This window comes from Artemia franciscana, chromosome 19 (genome assembly GCF_032884065.1).
Source record: "Artemia franciscana chromosome 19, ASM3288406v1, whole genome shotgun sequence".
NCBI classification, from domain to species: domain Eukaryota; kingdom Metazoa; phylum Arthropoda; class Branchiopoda; order Anostraca; family Artemiidae; genus Artemia; species Artemia franciscana.
This window is the reverse complement of record NC_088881.1, coordinates 28,407,580-28,427,833: the sequence shown is the minus strand read 5'-3', so window position 1 is coordinate 28,427,833 and position 20,254 is coordinate 28,407,580. Positions and strand designations below refer to the sequence as shown.

At 32.0% G+C, this 20,254-nt stretch overlaps 1 protein-coding gene across 3 annotated transcripts in view; it reads right to left on the bottom strand.

Moving 5' to 3' along the window:
• Nucleotides 1-20,254, bottom strand: part of LOC136039519 (uncharacterized) — a 188,915-nt gene that overhangs the window by 142,880 nt on the left and 25,781 nt on the right. The window contains exon 1 of one of the 3 annotated variants that reach the window (XM_065723317.1): nt 15,336-15,485. The exons of the other annotated variants lie outside the window; for them this stretch is intronic. Coding sequence (XP_065579389.1) covers nt 15,336-15,350 — 15 coding nt within the window. The 5' untranslated portion in view covers nt 15,351-15,485. Of the gene's footprint in view, nt 1-15,335; nt 15,486-20,254 lie in introns of those variants that run through there. 3 annotated transcript variants of the gene reach the window in all.

The window sequence follows — 20,254 nt, the reverse complement described above, 5'->3', positions numbered from 1 at the left end:
GTGTTAAAATCATGATTTAAAAAAAAAAAACTAAAAAATAAAACATAAAAAACGAAAAAAAAAAAGATAAAACTAAAAAACAACAACACCAAAATACAAAAAAAAACTAAAATTACATAAAAATTGAATTGAATTACATTACATCAAAAATTGAAATAATTAAATAACAATAAGATTGCAATAAAATAGAACTAAAATTGCAATAAAATATATTGCAATATAAGGAAGATTTCATTTCAGTAATTTGCAAAAGCGAAAACTGAGGCTTTTATTAAATTATATTTGATTGCTTAAAGAGTAAAAAACTAGTAATTGCATAAATATTTGAATATATTTTGACAATGGATTAAAACAAAACAATTCAAATGTCCTGTGGTGGCACAGTGGGTTTGACCTTTGCTTGGTAATACGGGACCCAGAGATCGAACCATGCTGCAGCAATGCACTACAGGACCGACGCAGGGACCTTAGTAGTCAAGCGTCGTTAATCTGATACAATACAATACAAAACAATTCAAAAACCTAAAAAAAGAAAACCAAAAGTTTTAAGCTTAGTAGAAATTGTTGTTAGAAATTGGACTTGACTCATTATTAATGCTTGTGGCTCAAAGAGAAAGTATCACTAATCCTACAATGTCACCAAAAAGTGAAAACCAGGAGGAAACACCAGAACAGCTCAAAACCGGGCTTGCGGCTCAAAAAGAAAGGTCCAGATTAGGAAAGTCTAATTTACGTCAACGAAGGCGTATCGAGGAATCACCAGAGCAACGCCAAACCATGCTTGCAGCTCAAAGAGAAAGTACCAAAAGAAGGCGTGTCGAGGAATTACTAGAACAACGTGACACCAGGCTTGCGGCTCAAAGAGAAAGTACCAAAAGAAGGCGTGTCAATGTGTCACAAGAGCAACGAGTGTATTATCGCCAGGCATTCGGGTACTGCCCATCCGATGATTTTAGCTTGAGTCGAGATGTTCAAATCGGGACTATGTCTGAAATTTGTCCCTATTGCAAGGCCTTGAAATTTAATGGCGAAACAATGGGAATCTGTTGCGCCTCAGTAAAGTTAAACTTCCTCAACTGGCTTCACCACCAGAGCCATTGAAGACTTTGCTTACTGGATATACGTCTGAATCGAAACGTTTTTTTTATAAAACATTAGGAAGTATTACTCATGTTTCCAAATGACGTTGTTTTGTGCCCAAATCGAAGATCAAGTCATTTTATGCCTACTTTCAAAATAAAAGGGCAAATTTATCATAGAGCTTATTTATTTATCATAGAGGCTCCCTTCTACCATTCTCAGGTTAGGATCACAAATTTTTACAACTGCACTTCATCAGTGATTGCAATGCTGAATTGAATGCACGTTGCGGAATTTCTCCTGGCGTTAAAAGGACTATTGTTCCCCAGTTGCAACATTTTTTCACAGAAATAATAATTTAGTGCGTCTGTTCAAAACAGCAATCGATTTGATACCTACTGATACGCATAAAATTAATATTTACGCTGACAAAACGCCTTCTGGCGAACACGTGCGTAGATACAATGCTCCAACTATCAACGAAGCGGCAATCGTTATGGTCGGTGATCAGTTTTTACCTCGAGATATTATTCTTCATTGGCAAAACGCTCGGCTTACAAGAACTGCTGAAACTCATCGATCCTACAATGCCCTATAATATCCTATCATTTTTTGGGATGGAGCCGACGGCTATCACTCTAATATTAAATTGATAAATCTAGTCACTAACAAAGAAATAGATAAGATGTGCAGCGCAATGAACTATTATGCCTATGGACTAATGATTCACCAGGATGAGGATAATTGTATTTTAATTTACCGTCAATTATTTCACCAATACATCGTTGATATGTATGCAAAGATTGAATCAGAACGTTTGCTATTCATCCGTCTGAATAAGATTAAGCTCCGCTCTGAACAATAAATTCATTTGCGAGATGCATTTGCAAATTACAGTGATACCGCTAACATTGGAAGAGTAATAATTTTACCTTCGTCATATGCTAGCAGTCCGCGTCATATGCATGAGTATGTTCAAGATGACATTGCGTATGTTCGTCTCTATGGTCGTCCAGATTCATTTATTACATTTACATGTAACCCATCTTGGAACGAGATACAGCAGATTTTACTTCCTGGACAATCGCCGGCTCATACACATGACATTACGGCCCGAGTCTTCCAGCAAAAATTGAAATCACTGATAAATTTCATAGTAAAACTTAAAGTATCTGGGTCGGTGTGATGCTGGTGGTACTCAGTGGAATGGCAAAAGCGAGGATTGCGAACACACATATACTAATATAGCTATATAATAAAATTGCTTCTAGTGAAATTGGTGGTGTGATTTCCGCTGAAATACCTAATGTCGATGTCGATAAGGGCTTATATGAAAGTGTGGTATAAAATATGATACATGGACCTTGCGGTGCACTGAATGAGAAATCACCATGCATGAACAGAGGAAGGTGCGCAAACAAATGTCCTCAACTTTAGTACTCAAAACAATTACCAGCAATGATGGATACCCTTTAAATAGAAGAAGTTCTACCGAAGATAGCGGTAAATCACCAATCATAAAGTCGCGTAACCGTGAAATCAAAGTAGATAACCAGTGGGTTGCTCCACATTCACCTTTGTTATCAAAAACATATAATTCGCACATAAGCGTGGAATAATGTAACTCCCTAAAGGCAGTCAAATACATATGTAAATACGTCAACAAAGGAAGCGACAGGGCAGTTTTTGGCCTGCAGTCTGAAATCAGTGATATCGATGAAGTCGTACAATATCAGGATGGAAGATACATAAGCAGTAATGAATCTGTGTGGTGGATTATTTCATTTACAATACATGAACGAAGTCCGGCTGTTGTTCACTTAGCGGTACATCTACAGAATGATCAACATGTTTATTTTTCGGATTCCAACGTGCAACAAAGAGCCCTAAATCTACCAGCTACAGTGTTAACTGCTTTCTTTGTGTTATGTCAAAGTGATTCTTTCGCAAAAAAAAACTGCTGTATTCTGAAGTGCCTGTGTAATACACGTGGAATGCTAATAAAAAATCATTTGAACATCGCAAACGGGGTGAGTCAGTCGACGGCCAACATAGCATCTTCAAAGAAACCACGATAAGAAGACTCTACATCGTTCACCCCAATCAAGATGAATGCTTCTTTCTTCGCCTGCTTTTGATTAATGTACCCGGCCCGATGTCCTTTGAGAATTTGAGAACTGTAAAAGGGACTATACATGACACTTACCGTGGTACATGTCAAGCTCCGAATTTATTGGAGATCGACCAACACTAGGATAACTGCATCAATGACGCGTGCAACACGTCAAGTCCATGACAGCTTGCTCTCCTTCAACTTCTACAGAGTTATGGGAGAAATAGAAATCTCAAAAGGCCGAGGATATTCTCCACCGAGTACGGTTGGAGAAGTCAGAAATGACCTTGGATTTTACAAAGGAAATCTATTACTACACTTTAGTTATGATTGATTCTTTGTGCTTAAGTATGGCAAATAAATTTTCAAGCATCTGGTAATGCCTTCACCTTATCGTACTGCTGCTATTTCTACATGTGTAGAATTGGGTCGTGAACAAAGTTAAAACACGATTGATCTATAGTCGTATAACAAAAAGGTATTTATGATCAGATAATGCATTGCGTCGATAACCAAGTTGGAGAAATCTTCTTCTTGGAAGTGCTAAGAGGTACTGGTAAAACATTTCTAATAAGATCGGTTTTGGCATCAATTCGATCCAAAATTTACATAGCGTTGGCCCTTTCGTCGTCCGGAATAGCCGCAACGTTGCTGCCTGGTGGGAGAACTGCTCATTACGCTTTGAAATTGCTTCTGAATATGTAATATATAAAGACTCCCACGTGCAACATTTCCCAATCATCTGAGGGGTAAAGTATTGCAGCAATGCAAACTTATTGTTTGGTACGAGTGCACAATGGCACACAAAAAATCGCTCTAGGCTCTCGGTCGATCATTGCAAGATTTGCGAGGAAATTCCAAACCCTTTGGTAGCACATTAATATTGCTTGCGGGCACTTCTCAATTATTAACCTAAAAGTGAAAATATGATCGACACATCCTTTATTCTTCTTAAAACCATACTGTTCTTCTCTTAAAGCTCAATCTATAGCATCTTTAAGTCTAGAAATTACTATCACACTAAGTAACTTGATTCCAACAAAAAACAAGCTAATACCTCTAAAATTACCGTACTCATTCTTACCACCTTTTAAAATGAGGGATTTAATTAGAGATTTCCCTATAATTACTAGGTATATCCCCTTTCTCAAAAATCAGGTTCATAATCCTCAGTAATTCATCTCTAACTTCACAATCACCATATTCAAAAAAATCATTTATCAAACTATCAGCTTCTGAAGACTTATTATTTTTTAATCCTTTTAAAGCTGTAACTCACTCCTCCTCACATAATACAACTTCCTTTGCATCCAAAGCGTCAAAAACTCTTATATTTTTTTCAAGATCTTTTCTTGTAGCTCTATGACGAATTAGCACATTCTCAAAACGTTCTTCCCATCTCTCGTTATCCCTATCCTTATCCCTAATTGAGGCCCCATTCCTATCTTTAACTGATACAAGTCGAGATTGACTATTCCCTTACAATTTATCAACATGCCAGCACAGTATTTTACTATTATACCGTCGGGCTTCATTTTGCAGATCTTCAGCAATTTTGTCCATGTCTTCCACTTCACATCGGTTTAATTCCTTTTTTAAGGCTTTTCCACTCTCTCAACAATCCTTTTGTTTTCATATGATCTGTCAATAAAAAAATCTTGTTCAAGCACCTCTTCCTCTTTATTCAGCATAGAATATTTTCACTAAAATTCCTAGCTGCATTTCCAACTTTCTTTCCGAAGTCACCATCACCGACTTCACTAACTATTTTCATAAAACAATTCCATCCATCTTCTACATGCTTAAATTGTAAACTCTCCAGTTGAACACTCAACTGCTCCTTCAAATTGTGTCTCAAATTCTCACTTGGAGTATACACACGTCAAAGCTTCCTGGAATGTAGTTATCCTTCATATTTTTCAGAAAATCAATAACAGCACTCCTACACACTCTAGTGTCTTTAATCGATCCTGCCAGTCTTCAGTTTACAATACCATAATCAATAATGTTAGCTGTCTTACCATTATATGAAAAGCCGTTTTGTGACCAAGCACCGTATTGTTTATAATTAAATTATTATATCTGCATAATTTCAGCAGTCTATAGCCATTACTTTGTTATGCTACACAAATTCTACTTAGGCTAGGATACCATCTATCCCTATTTCCACCAGCCAGGGGATTAAAATCTTCTAATAGAAATACTAAATTTCTACTTGTATATATATATTTCTTACTAGCTGTTGGGGTGGCGCTTCGCGCCACCCCAACACCTAGTTGGTGGAGGCGCTTCGCGCCCCCCCCCAAGCCCCCCCGCGCGCGTAAGTCGGTACGCGCCATAATAGTTACGCGCCATTGTAGTTGTGTCCCTATGTCCCACCTGTGAATATAGATATATATATATATATATATATATATATATATATATATATATATATATATATATATATATATATATATATATATATACATATATATATATATATATATATATATATATATATATGGTTTTAACTACGTAAAACTTGCGAATATACAACATTCTTTGCTGTCCCATTGTCTTTGCATATAAATAGATTGTCAGGTTTACCGACTCTTGAACATGCAACATATAATGGTCCATGGGAAAACAATCTGTATTCAGATCTATACCTCATGATTCTAATGATTGCCCTTGAGCTTTGTTGATGGTGATTGCTAATCGACCATTCCCTGTCCCGGTGTCCCGGTCGTCATTTATATCCCCCTGTTTCCCCCGGTGTCCCCGTTGTAGTTGTGTCCCTGTGTCCCAGTCGTCATTTATATTCCCTGTGTCCCGGTCGTCATTTGTATCCCGGTGTCCCGGTCTGTATATACATTCGTTTTTTAGTTTTGTTTTTCTCCTTTATTTTTTTCCTTTTTTTTTCTTTTTTAGCTTATTTAGATTTTTAGATTTTTTAGTTTTTTTATTAGTTTTTAGTTTTTTTTTCTTTTTAGTTTTTTTGTCCCGGTCGTCATTTATATCCCCCTGTTTCCCCCGGTGTCCCCGTTGTAGTTGTGTCCCTGTGTCCCGGTCGTCATTTATATTCCCTGTGTCCCGGTCGTCATTTGTATCCCGGTGTACCGGTCTGTATATACATTCGTTTTTTAGTTTTGTTTTTCTCCTTTATTTTTTTCCTTTTTTTTTTCTTTTTTAGTTTATTTAGATTTTTAGATTTTTTAGTTTTTTTATTAGTTTTTAGTTTTTTTTTCTTTTTAGTTTTTTTGTAGTTTTTACCTTCTTTTTAGTTTTGTTAGTTTTTTTTTTTACTTATGTCCTGGTCGTCATTTATACTCCCTGTGTCCCGGTGCTTTGTTGATTGCTAATCGAACATTCCTTTTGTCCTGGTCGCTTTCTCTTTGAGTGTCGTCATTTATTTTTTTCTTTTTTAGTTCTTTTAGTTTTTACCTTTTTTAGTTTTTTTTAGTTTTTTAGATGAAAATTTTTTTTAGTTTTTTCCTTTTTTTCTTTTTAGTTTTTTATTGGTTTTTACCTTTATTTTAGCTTATTTTTCAGTTTTTTCCTTTTTTTTAGTTTTTTTTTATTTTTTATTTTTTTTAGTTTTTTACCTTTTTTTAGTTTTTTTAGTTTTTTTAGTTCTTTTAGTTTTTTAGCTTTTTTTATTAGTTTTTAGTTTTTTTGTAGTTTTTGCCTTTTTTTAGTTTTTTCAGTTTTTTTTTTTAGTTTTTTATTGGTTTTTACCTTTATTTTAGCTTATTTTTCAGTTTTTTAGTTTTTTTTAGTTTTTTTTTAGTTTTTAGTTTTTTTAGTTTTTTACCTTTTTTTAGTTTTTTTAGTTTTTTAGTTTTTTAGCTTTTTTATTTTTTTTATTAGTTTTTAGTTTTTTTGTAGTTTTTGCCTTTTTTTTTAGTTTTTTTAGTTTTTTAGCTTTTTTATTAGTTTTTAGTTTTTTTTGTAGTTTTTGCCTTTTTTTAGTTTTTTTAGTTTTTTAGCTTTTTATTTTTTTTATTAGTTTTTAGTTTTTTTTGTAGTTTTTGCCTTTTTTTAGTTTTTTCAGTTTTGACGTCACCTGATCCAGTTTTTTCAGGTGACGTCACCTGATCCACGATCCACAGATCCACAGACAACTTATTTTTATATATATAGATAGTTTTTTTTTTTTTACTTATGTCCTGGTCGTCATTTATACTCCCTGTGTCCCGGTGCTTTGTTGATTGCTAATCGAACATTCCTTTTGTCCTGGTCGCTTTCTCTTTGAGTGTCGTCATTTATTTTTTTCTTTTTTAGTTCTTTTAGTTTTTACCTTTTTTAGTTTTTTTTAGTTTTTTAGATGAAAATTTTTTTTAGTTTTTTCCTTTTTTTCTTTTTAGTTTTTTATTGGTTTTTACCTTTATTTTAGCTTATTTTTCAGTTTTTTCCTTTTTTTTATTTTTTTTTATTTTTTATTTTTTTTTAGTTTTTTACCTTTTTTTAGTTTTTTTAGTTTTTTAGTTTTTTAGCTTTTTTACTTTTTTTATTAGTTTTTAGTTTTTTTTGTAGTTTTTGCCTTTTTTTAGTTTTTTCAGTTTTTTTTTAGTTTTTTATTGGTTTTTACCTTTATTTTAGCTTATTTTTCAGTTTTTTCCTTTTTTTAGTTTTTTTTAGTTTTTAGTTTTTTTTAGTTTTTTACCTTTTTTTAGTTTTTTAGTTTTTTAGCTTTTTTATTTTTTTTATTAGTTTTTAGTTTTTTTTGTAGTTGTTGCGTTTTTTTAGTTTTTTTAGTTTTTTAGCTTTTTTATTAGTTTTTAGTTTTTTTGTACTTTTTGCCTTTTTTTAGTTTTTTTAGTTTTTTAGCTTTTTTATTTTTTTTATTAGTTTTTAGTTTTTTTTGTAGTTTTTGCCTTTTTTTAGTTTTTTCAGTTTTGACGTCACCTGATCCAGTTTTTTCAGGTGACGTCACCTGATCCATCCACAGATCCACACACAGACAACTTATTTTTATATATATAGATTATATCGTGTTTCCACTTCAAGTTTCTACAGATTTCTCTCTACGGTTGTGATGGCTAGATGGTGGTGATGGCTAGACAGGTTGAGATGGCTAGGACATTTTTTGCAGATAAAGGATGACATATTACCAAAGACCGTCCATGTCAGTCATCCGTCTAGGGCTACACAAAAAACAAGACGTTCCGCATGGGGTGGAAGGATGACGCAGGGAATTATTTAAGCGAAATGGGAACTTTTTCAGGGGGTTTGAAGAGGGAGGCTTTTAAACAAATTAGATGGAGGGGGAACGTGCGTAGGCGGGTTGACCTCAGGCAGCTTGGTGCACAGGCGAGTTGTTAGTAGCAGTATGATTAGATGACCATTGTTTTTCAGGAGTTGTTCTGAAAGATTTGTGACAAAAAGTTAAACTTTAGCGTAAGGAGTAAAGCATCAAAGAGGGGCATAAATTCAGAATAACCTAATTTTGTAAGTTTCAGTATTTCTCCTTACTTTCAGTTGAAAAACCAGTTTTTTATTTGATTTTTGATCTAGTGTCAACTGAGATTAGTACTGACCCTCCCGCAAGAAAATAAGTAAAAGCCAAACTCAGTCTTCCTCCACTGCAAACTTTTACTTCAGAAAGGTAAGCAGGTAGTGCATAGTTTAAATAAAAAATCTGGAATAATCTCCAGTCTAGGTGATTTTCCTCACACAGTGGCCCTGTAACCCGCCATTAAATCCCCTTCTCCTCATCAAATTTTTAGCAGAAAGATGCAAGCACACGCGCACGAGCATATATTTGCAACCACAAACACGCAATTTTCGTTTTAAGTGTGACTGACTATACAATTCTATTTCTGTTCGTTATATGAGTCGACATAGTTTTTTTTTACTTTTCTTACTTTTTTGACTTTACAAGTTGAATTCGAAATTGTTGTCAGATTTTATTTTGGAATCAAACATTCAGTTAGCAAACAATAATCACACAAAACCAAGGATTAGGAAAACAACAGTCTGACTAAATTTTAGAACTTACAACACAAAAGAAAGCTTTATGACAATCCTAAGCAATTTATTTTTTTTTTAATCTAAAACCCGACTTTTGTTTAAATATTGCCTTAAATTTTATGAAGTAAAAACAGCACATGGATGAAAAATTGGAATTTTAATTACAACTATTTCGCACCGTAAGGAAAGTAAGTGTATATATGTTATTTCAGAAAAAAAATCTTTCGTTCTAACATTTTGTGGAGTTTTCTAATTTGTGCTACTCAGTTTCACTGATTTTTATTGACTACTGAAGATTGTCCTCTTTTTCTTATTGATTAATTTTTAGATTCAGAAAATAACCCTTTTTGGTACGATCAAAATAGAAAAGCAATTTCTCACAAATAAAGCAATTTCTTCGGGCATAAAGCAAAATTCTGAAGCATAAAGTAGTTATTGGAATCTTTCACAGAAGAAAAAGAAATATCACGGAACACCATATTTAATCATGAATTATTCTCATTCTCTCCTTTTTCTGGGCTCAGAAGAATGGTTTATTTTATTCAGACTGTAGACAAAGAAGCTATGGAAATTCTGCACGAAAAGGAAATGATACACGACTTTACCGACTAAATTCATATTACGTGGTGTACTTTTCGTCGTGGCTAATACGTTTTCTATTGTTGCGGAGACAAATTTTCAAAAGAAAACTGTTTACGAAAAACATTTTGAGAAGCTAGCATGAAGAATAAAGATTTAGCACAACGAGCAAGGAGCATAAAGCTCTTCTCTCAGTTTGGAAACAATACTCTTAAAATGGAACATTATTTTAAAAAAAGCTAATAAAATGCATAGCTTCTTGATTACATAAAGAATTTTCATCCAAGTTGACCTTCAGTGAAGGGAGATGATTTAAAACTGGAATCCGAGGTTTTCTTTCTTAGAAAAAGCTCTTGAAGTCAGAAAAGAGCTCAAATATATATATATATATATATATATATATATATATATATATATATATATATATATATATATATATATATATATATATATATATATATATATATATATATATATATATAAAAATAAGTTGTTTGTGGGTTATGTCTGTCTGTCTGTCTGTCTGTCTGTCCGCATATGACGTCTGAATTATTTCATCATATACCAATTCAAAAACGAAAGTATACAAGCTGATGTAGCTGAGTTCGTAACGCGGTATGTTCCAGGTTATAGATTCGAGAGATTCCAGGTTCTGACCTTGAATACAAAAGAAGAAAAAAACTAAAAAAGGTAAAAACTACAAAAAAACTAAAAAGGAAAAAAACTTAAAAAACTAAAAAAGCTAGAATACTAAAAAAAAACTAAAACAAGGTAAAAACTAAAAAAAAAAACTAAAAAGAAAAAAACTAAAAACTAATAAAAAATTAAAAAAAAAACTAGAAAAGAAAAAAAAAGTAAAAAAGGAAAAAAACTGAAAAATAAAGGAGAAAAACAAAACTAAAAAAAAACTAAAAAGGTAAAAACTACAAATAAAAACTAAAAAGAAAACAGAAAAAAAAAACTAAAAAAAGGTAAAAACCAAAAAAACTAAAAAGAAAAAAGGAAAAAAAACACAAAATTTATTTCATCATATACCAATTCAAAAACGAATGTATATACAGACCGGGACACAGGGACACAAATGACGACCGGGACGCCGGGGGGCACAGGGGGATATATAAATGACGACAGGGGCACTAAAAAAAAAATAAAAAAAGGTATAAAACTAAAAACTAAAAGAAGACCAATTCAAAAACTAATGTATATACAGACCGGGACACCGGGACACAGGGAATATAAATGACGACCGGGACACTCAAAGAGAGATTACAGACTGGGACACTGGGACACAAATGACGACCGGGACACAGGGAAGAAAAAAGAAAAAAAACTAAAAAAAAAGTAAAAACAAAAAAAAAAACAAAAAAAAAACTAAAAAAAATATAAATGACGACCGGGACACACGGACACAACTACAACGGGGACGCCGGGGGGCACAGGGGGATATATAAATGACGACGGGGACATAGGGAATGTTCGATTAGCAATCACCATCAACAAAGCTCAAGGGCAATCATTAGAATCTTGAGGTATAAATCTGAATACGGATTGTTTTGCCCATTGAGAATTATATGTTGCATGTTCAAGAGTCGGTAAACCTGACAATCTATTTATATGCACAGACAATGGGACAGCAAAGAATGTCGTATATTCGCAAGTTTTACGTAGTTAAAAACATATATATATATATATATATATATATATATATATATATATATATATATATATATATATATATATATATATATATATATATATATATATATATATATATATATATATATTCACAGGTGGGACATAGGGACACAACTACAATGGCGCGTAACTAATAAAGCGCGTAACGCCTTACGCGCGCGGGGGGCTTGGGGGGCGCGAAGCGCCCCCACCAACTAGGTGTTGGGGTGGCGTGAAGCGCCACCCCAACAGCTAGTATATATATATATATATATATATATATATATATATATATATATATATATATATATATATATATATATATATATATATATATATGGTTGTTGCCTCTGAATTATTTGTCTTTATTATTTTTTCTATTGTTTGGTAAATGACGACTTATACTTATTGACGACATGACTGCCTGTCCATGGATTATTCTTTATGGTTGATTGTGTATGGCTATGCTGTTTGACCTATGTGATTGTATGGATGAGTAGGGTTAAGGCCTCATTCAAGTGCTGGTCTATATTAATCACTAATTTAGGAAAACAGTCTTCATTTTCTCCTTCTGTCTCTTTTTTTTGTGTTTGTGCTGTTGCATTGGTGATTTCTCTTTTCATGATATATATATATATATATATATATATATATATATATATATATATATATATATATATATATATATATATATATATATATATATATATATATATATACATATATATATTTATATATATATATATATATATATATATATATATATATATATATATATATATATATATATATATATATATATATATATATATATATATATATATATATTTATATATATATATATAAGTTGCGATGGGAAGATTTGTCTTTCAATAGATCAAAATGTTTAGTAGCAAGTTCAAAAAAAGGCATTCGTACCTACGTTAAAGCCTATTCTACCTGAGCATTTAAGAAACCAATTCCGCCATGGCTACTTTCAATTTTTTTTATTTTCGCGTAAATGCAATTCATTGGCAATAAAACTTTATTGTAGCTTAATTAGTTTGTATAACTCATTATTTAACAAATGAATTTAAATCGTCAATGTAAAACTTATTAAATAATTAAACTCATAAATTCTTATAAGTTTGCACAATTTTTAAAATGATTAACTGAAATTTAAATCGTTAATTCATTAACTTACATTAATATTCCCCAAAATTAAGATTATGCACAAAAATGACAAAAGCTTTTTGCCAAAACACAAGGCTAAGTTATTTTTTAATTGGTAAATGTAAACGTAACTACTCTAATCATATAAATAACATTCAATCAAAAATATGAAAATGTAATATAACAGATTAATAGTAAGGAATTACAAAGCAATTAAAGAAACTTTTTATATATTATATAAAGCATCTTTATTAAAAAAATAAATAAACATACTAAAAACGAATAGACTCATACTCGAGCATATAAGGAAACTCCAAACAATCCAAAGATTTTTTTAAACAAATAATCTTTGCTTTAAAATCAAACCACAGACAAATGCTCCCACTTTTTGAAATATTTCCGCTATTTCTTTTATGCAATTGTCAAATTGTCCTCCAAGTCTAAACGGTCAAGTTCTTTAGTTTCAAAATCACATTAGGAATAAATGTAGTGCATACTTAAAATTGTTTATGCTAATTTTCACAGAAGCTTATAGACTCTTATAGTCAAATTCAATTTATAGACTTTTAGAGTTGTTGAGTTGACAAATTATCCTTTAAACGTTCAAGTTCTTGGCGTTCAGAATTACGCAAAGAACAATACTTGCTGCAACGTTGATTTTGATTAGTTTTTTTTTTTATAGAACCTTGTAGCCTTTTATAGTCGTACCTAGAGACTTATAGAAACTTAGTGTTTCTATAAGTTTAGGTACTAATCGTACCTAGAGACTTATAGAAACTTAGTTTCTAGAGAAACTAAACTTAAAAAAAACTATACTTAAAAGAGAAGGCTAAATACTATACATGAAATATAGTGGTATTATCAATGTATTGAGAGAACTTAAACAAAACAAAACATAAACTAAACATAAAATAAAAAGTTATTAGGGATTAATTTGCTTATAGTATTCTGGTAATTTAGGTAGTATTTAGGTACCTTTTTGGGGGGAAATACCATTTTAGTTATCAAACTTTCTTCACTACAAAATTCCTTTGACGTTTTCTAAGGTATTAAATTTGGAGAAAAAATTAAACTGTAAATATTTTTTAGTTGAAACAGCAGTTTTATGCAAGCTGATAAATTTTAGTGTTTCAAATAACTGGTTCTTTCCTTTACCTTGCTGTTATATTGGCTAAATAACTCTTAGAAACCAAATTAAAAATAAGCAAATGAATATTTTTTCCAACCCTAGTACATTAGGAAACCCTAAAAACCTCAAGTACTTTTCTATCAGTTATTTTGAGCTACAAAATTCAAACTAGAAAGGTGACTCCTTTTTAAATTTCTACAAAAGAACCCAGAACAAGTGTGCTAAAAATGAGCATCTATTGATCAATTGAGTTAGTTTGTCTTTCTTCTTTATCGCTCCTACTTCTCAGTTCTAGTGAGATTTTTATCTATGATGTATTATAAATAGCATTGGATAGCATAATAATATGAAATAGGAATAACAACCTATTTCGTAACTATTTATTCTTACCCTTCCTCATGTAAAAACCTCTTACTTCCTTCCATACTACTGCTCCTATTTCCCCAGTTCCAGTCATTCTTTAAATTTATGAATGTCTTTCATTTTATGTTTCCAGTTTTCTTTCTTTTGTTCCCCTTTTTGAATGAAGCTAGGGTTCGTGTAACGCTTAAATCAGTTTAAGTGTGCGAAAAATCAATATTTATTAATCTTATAAAATCTCTCAAGCTTTTTATATGAATATTTATTCTCCGCCCCCCCAAAAAAAAAAATAATACATCGTACTAGTCAATGAAACCTTATCTATCTTTGAAGTTTTTAGCAATAGTCCTAGTTTAACATATCACACATGAAAAGAAGCTGAGATAGTATGTTTACTCGTTCTTCACAAACGAACAAATAATAACCAGCTTATGCTCTTAACCGAATAATCTTTTGGCAGAATGGTCCTCTCCTATATATCAGTCACTAAAAACTCTTTTTCATATACTTTCAGGCTTTCTATTTTCAGAGTTTCTTATTCATTATGCAAGCGAAGCAATTAAGAATGTTTTTCCTGACTAAAATCTCTCAAGCTTTTTATATGAATACTTATTTTCTGCACCAGAAAAAAAAGAATAATACATTGTGCTTGTAAATTGAAACCTTATCTATCTTTGAATTCTTTAGCAATAGTCCTAGTTTAACATATCACACATGAAAAGAAGCTGAGATAGTATGTTTACTCGTTCTTCACAAACGAACCAATAATAACCAGCTTATACTATTAAGCGAATAATCTTTTGGCAGAGTGGTCCTCTCCCATATATCAGTCACTAAAACTCTCTTTCATATTCTTTCAGGCTTTCTATTTTCAGAGTATCTTATTCATTATGCAAGCGAAGAAATAAAGAAAGTTTTTCCTGACTTCCTTATAGTCCCGAAAAGCAACAAAAAAGAGATAAGAGAAAAAGAAACATCTCCTTCTTTCTACATGGCTCCTTGGGAGCTTTCTAAATAGAGAAACAAATTACAGTAAGGAATGAAAAATTATCTCCAATTTTCCAAAGAGAGGGTCAGAAATAGCTCAATTTGCTTTTACAACTGAGGATCTGCCAAAAATTAGGAATAGCAATGTCGGGCTAACGCCTGGTCAATTGGACTGGGATTAATAGCCAAAAAAGTAAAGAGAAGATGCATTCTATCAGCGGAAAAGGATGATGTTTGAGTTGTAATAGTAATAGAAAGCTTTATATTTACGCGTTATAACGACGCAATAGAAAGCTTAGTATTTACCTGTATAGCGACCATACTTTGCTCTTGATCCTTAATGAAACCAATTTTCTTTGTTTTTGGCTATTAATCAAACAGTTCGCGGTAACGAACTGTAGTAAGGAGCGACCCGGCTCAATAGTAACCAAAACTCTAAAAAATTGAATTTTGATATCAATAGCTACACCAACAGAATCGCATTTTAATGCTGATTTTAAATATATAAGTTTCATCAAGTTTAGTCTTACCCATCAAAAGTTAAGAGCCTGAGAAAATTTGCCTTATTTAAGAAAATAGGTGGAAACACCCCCTAAAAGTCATAGAATCTTAACGAAAATCACACCATCAGATTCAGCGTATCAGAGAACCCTAAAGTAAAAGTTTCAAGCTCCTATCTACAAAAATGTGGAATTTTGTATTTTTTGCCAGAAGACAAATCACGGGTGCGTGTTTATTTGTTTTTTTTTTTTTTTTTTTCTTCTTCTTCTTCTTTTTCCCAGGGGTCATCGTATCGACCAAGTGGTCCTAGAATGTCGCAAAAGGGCTCATTCTAACGGAAATGAAAAGTTTTAGTGCCCTTTTAAGTGACCAAAAAAATTGGAGGGCATCTAGGCCCCCTCCCACGCTCATTTTTTCCCAAAGTCAACGGATCAAAATTTTGAGATAGCCATTTTGTTCAACATAGTCGAAAACCATAATAACTATGTATTTGGAGATGATTTACTCCACCACAATCCCTGGGGGAGGGGCTGCAAGTTACAAACTTTGACCAGTGTTTAAATATAGTAATGGTTATTGGGAAGTGTACAGACGTTTTCAGGGGGATTTTATTTTGTTTTGGGGTGGGGCTGAGGGGAGGGGGCTATGTTGGAGGACCTTTCCTTGGAGGAATCTGTCATGGGGGAAGAAAAATTCAAGGAAAAGGGCACATGATTTTCTAGCATTACTATAAGAAAACAATGAAAAATAAACATGAAAACGTTTTTTCAAATGAAAGGAAGGAGTAGCATTGAAACTTAAAACGAACAGAGATTATAACGCATATGAGGGGCTCTAAAAATACTTTAGCATAAAGAGCGAGGTATTTAGGAGGAGATAAATACCTCGCTCTTTATGCTAAAGTATTTTTAGTAATTTCAACTATTTATTCTACGGCCTTTCTGATTCAGGGGTCATTCTTAAAGAATTGGGACAAAACTTAAGATTTAGTGTAAAGAGCGAGGTATTAACGAGGATACAAACCCCCTTGTATACATAATAAAAATATAAGATTATGAAAGTTTGTTACGTAAGTTGCTAATTTATAATCTACGTATATTTTTAACGAATAAAAACTTTCGTTAAAAATTAAAAGTTCTAGTTGCCTTTTTAAGCAACCGAAAAATTGGAGGGCAACTAGGCCTCCTTCTCCACCCCTTATTTCTCAAAATCGTCTGATCAAAACTAAGAGAAAGCCATTTAGCCAAAAAAAGAATTAATATACAAATTTCATTTTAATAATTTATGTGCGGAGAGCCAAAACCAAACATGCATTAATTCAAAAACGTTCAGAAATTAAATAAAAAAAACTAAATTTTTTAGCTGAAAGTAAGGTCGACATTAAAACTTAAAACGAACAGAAATTACTCCGTATATAAAATGGGTTGTCCCCTCCGCAATTCTTCGCTCTTTACCCTAAAGTTTGACTCTTTGCCACAATTCTACTTTTTAAAACAAATAAAAGCTTTAGCGTAAAGAGCGAGGGATTGCGGAGGGGACAACCCATTTTATATACGGAGTAATTTCTGTTCGTTTTAAGTTTTAATGTCGCTCCTTACTTTCAGCTAAAAAAATTAGTTTTTTTTTATTTAATAGTCAGTAAGAGTAAAGAGAAGATGCATTCTATCAACGGAAAAGGAAAATTTTGAGTTGTAATAGGAATAGAAAGCTTGGTATTTACGTTGTATAGCGACCATACTTTACTCTTTATCTTTAATGAAATCAGTTTTCTGCCTCCACTCAGAGATAATCAGCTTAGCCAGAACGATATAAAGTACTATGGAGGTATATTATAATTAAATACTTGATATATAGAGGAGGTTAGGCTAGGTGTTTAGTATAATACTTTTTGGGCGACCTGCTTTCCATAATTATCTGTTGTTGTTTCCATAATTTTGTAACTAAAGTATTACATTTTCATCATATTTTGGTATATCTCCCTATCATAAACATAACTTCACTTCTCGAGTGCGGTCGCTATAACATGTAAGTACCGAAAGTTTTATAAAGAGCAATATGTTGAGAATAATTTGGTCCGTCAACTGTACAATCAGAGCGGGTTTGATTTATACACCTTGTTTCACTCCTAACCTTGGTAGATCCCTTAATCTTCCAATTTTCTTTTTTGGGTATCGTTTATTTATTGATTATGGTTTATGGTCGCTTTTACACTTGAAATATTATGTAAACTTATTTTTGTCCTTATTTAGCTTAATGTAGCTCATTACTTTTCTTTGAAAATTTTTTGCGAAAAAAGTTTTCAAATTAGTTTTTTACATATTCAGTCAAATGACCACTCAAAGGTACCCTTAGGCGATTCTTCTGGAATTTCATAAATTGTATAACGTAGGTATTTACAAAGCAATTGTTTAAAGTTAGGTTTAAAAAGTGGCTATACTTTAAGTAGTTTAAATGAATTCTGGAAAGGATCGTACTTCACTGGAGCATTAAAGTGGAGTCAGATCCCATGTTCTTGCGTAAGCTCCTATGTAGGAAATACTAACGAGAATCTAAAATGTTGATTGCTACAACATCAGAATCTATAACATCGTCAATGCTACAGTAAAAATTAAAACCTGAAAATTTCAAATCAGTAAATCGTATCGCGTAAGTCGTTACGCGCCATATTAGTTACGCGCCATTGTAGTTGTGTCCCTGTGTCCCACCTGTGAATATATATATATATATACTAGCTGTTGGGGTGGCGCTTCGCGCCACCCCAACACCTAGTTGGTGGGGGCGCTTCGCGCCCCCCCCAAGCCCCCCCCGCGCGTAAGTCGTTACGCGCCATATTAGTTACGCGCCATTGTAGTTGTGTCCCTATGTCCCACCTGTGAATATAGATATATATATATATATATGTTTTTAACTACGTAAAACTTGCGAATATACAACATTCTTTGCTGTCCCATTGTCTGTGCATATAAATAGATTGTTTACCGACTCTTGAAAATGCAACATATAATGGTCCATGGGAAAACAATCCGTATTCAGATCTATACCTCATGATTCTAATGATTGCCCTTGAGCTTTGTTGATGGTGATTGCTAATCTACCATTCCCTGTGTCGCCATCGTCATTTATATATCCCCTTGTGCCCCCCGGCATCCCCTTTGTAGTTTTGTCCCTGTGTCCAGGTCGTCATTTGTGTCCCGGTGTCCCAGTCTGTGATTTCTCTTTGAGTGTCCCGGGCGTCATTTATATTCCATGTGTCCCGGTGTCTCGGTCGTCATTTATATCCCCCTGTGCCCCCCGGCGTCCCCGTTGTAGTTGTGTCCCTGTGCCCCGGTCGTCATTTATATTCCCTTTGTCCCGGTCGTCATTTGTATCCCGGTGTCCCGGTCTGTATATACATTCGTTTTTTAGTTTTGTTTTTCTCCTTTATTTTTTTCCTTTTTTATTTTTTTTCTTTTTTAGTTTATTTAGATTTTTAGATTTTTTAGTTTTTTTATTAGTTTTTTTTTTTTTTTTAGTTTTTTTGTAGTTTTTACCTTTTTTTTAGTTTTTTTAGTTTTTTTTACTTATATCGTGGTCGTCATTTATACTCCCTGTGTCCCGGTCGTCATTTGTGTCCCGGTGCTTTGTTGATTGCTAATCGAACATTCCTTTTGTCCCGGTCGCTTTCTCTTTGAGTGTCGTCATTCATATTCCCTATGTGCCGGTGTCCCGGTCGTCATTTGTGTCCCGATGTCCCGGTCTGTAATTTCGTCAGTTGAAAACTTATGATGAAATAAATTTTTAATTTTTTCCCTTTTTTTGTTTTTAGTTTTTTTTATTGGTTTTTACCTTTTTTTAGGTTTTTTAGTTTTTTTCTTTTTTCTTTTTAGTTTTTTTTGAAGTTTTTATCTTTTTAGTTTTTTTATTTTTATTTATATTTTTTTAGTTTTCTTTTTCTCCTTTATTTTTCAGTTTTTTCCTTTTTTTAGTTTTTTTTTCTTTTTTAGTTCTTTTAGTTTTTACCTTTTTTAGTTTTTTTTAGTTTTTTTAGTTTTTTAGCTTTTTTCGTTTTTTTTTTATTAGTTTTTAGTTTATTTTATGGTTTTTTCCTTTTTTTAGTTTTTTTTAGTTTTTTATCTTTTTTTAGTTTTTTTTTAGTTTTTAAGCTTTTTTAGATTTTTTTATTTTGTTTTCTTTTTTTTTGTAGTTTTTACCTTCTTTAGATTTTTGCTTCTTTTATTTTTTTAGCTTTTTTAGTTTTTTTTTTGTTTTTTCTTTTTAGTTTTTTTGTAGTTTTTATCTTTTTTATTTTTTTATATTTTTATTCATATTTTTTTAGTTTTCTTTTTCTCTTTTATTTTTCAGTCTTTTCCTTTTTTTAGTTTTTTTCTTTTTTAGTTTTTAGTTTTTTTTTAGTTTTTTACCTTTTTTTAGTTTTTTTAGTTTTTTTAGTTTTTTAGATTTTTTAGTTTTTTTATTAGTTTTTAGTTTTTTTTTGTAGTTTTTGCCTTTTTTTATTTTTTTCAGTTTTTTTTTAGTTATTAGATTTTTACCTTTTTTTAGTTTTTTTTAGTTTTTTAGCTTTTTTAGTTTTTTTTCTTTTTAGTTTTTTTTGTAGTTTTTACCTTTTTTAGTTTTTTTCTTCTTTTGTATTAGTGTGAAATAATTCAGACGTCATATGCGGACAAACATGACGTCACCTGATCCACAGATCCACACACAGACAACTTATTTTTATATATATAGAT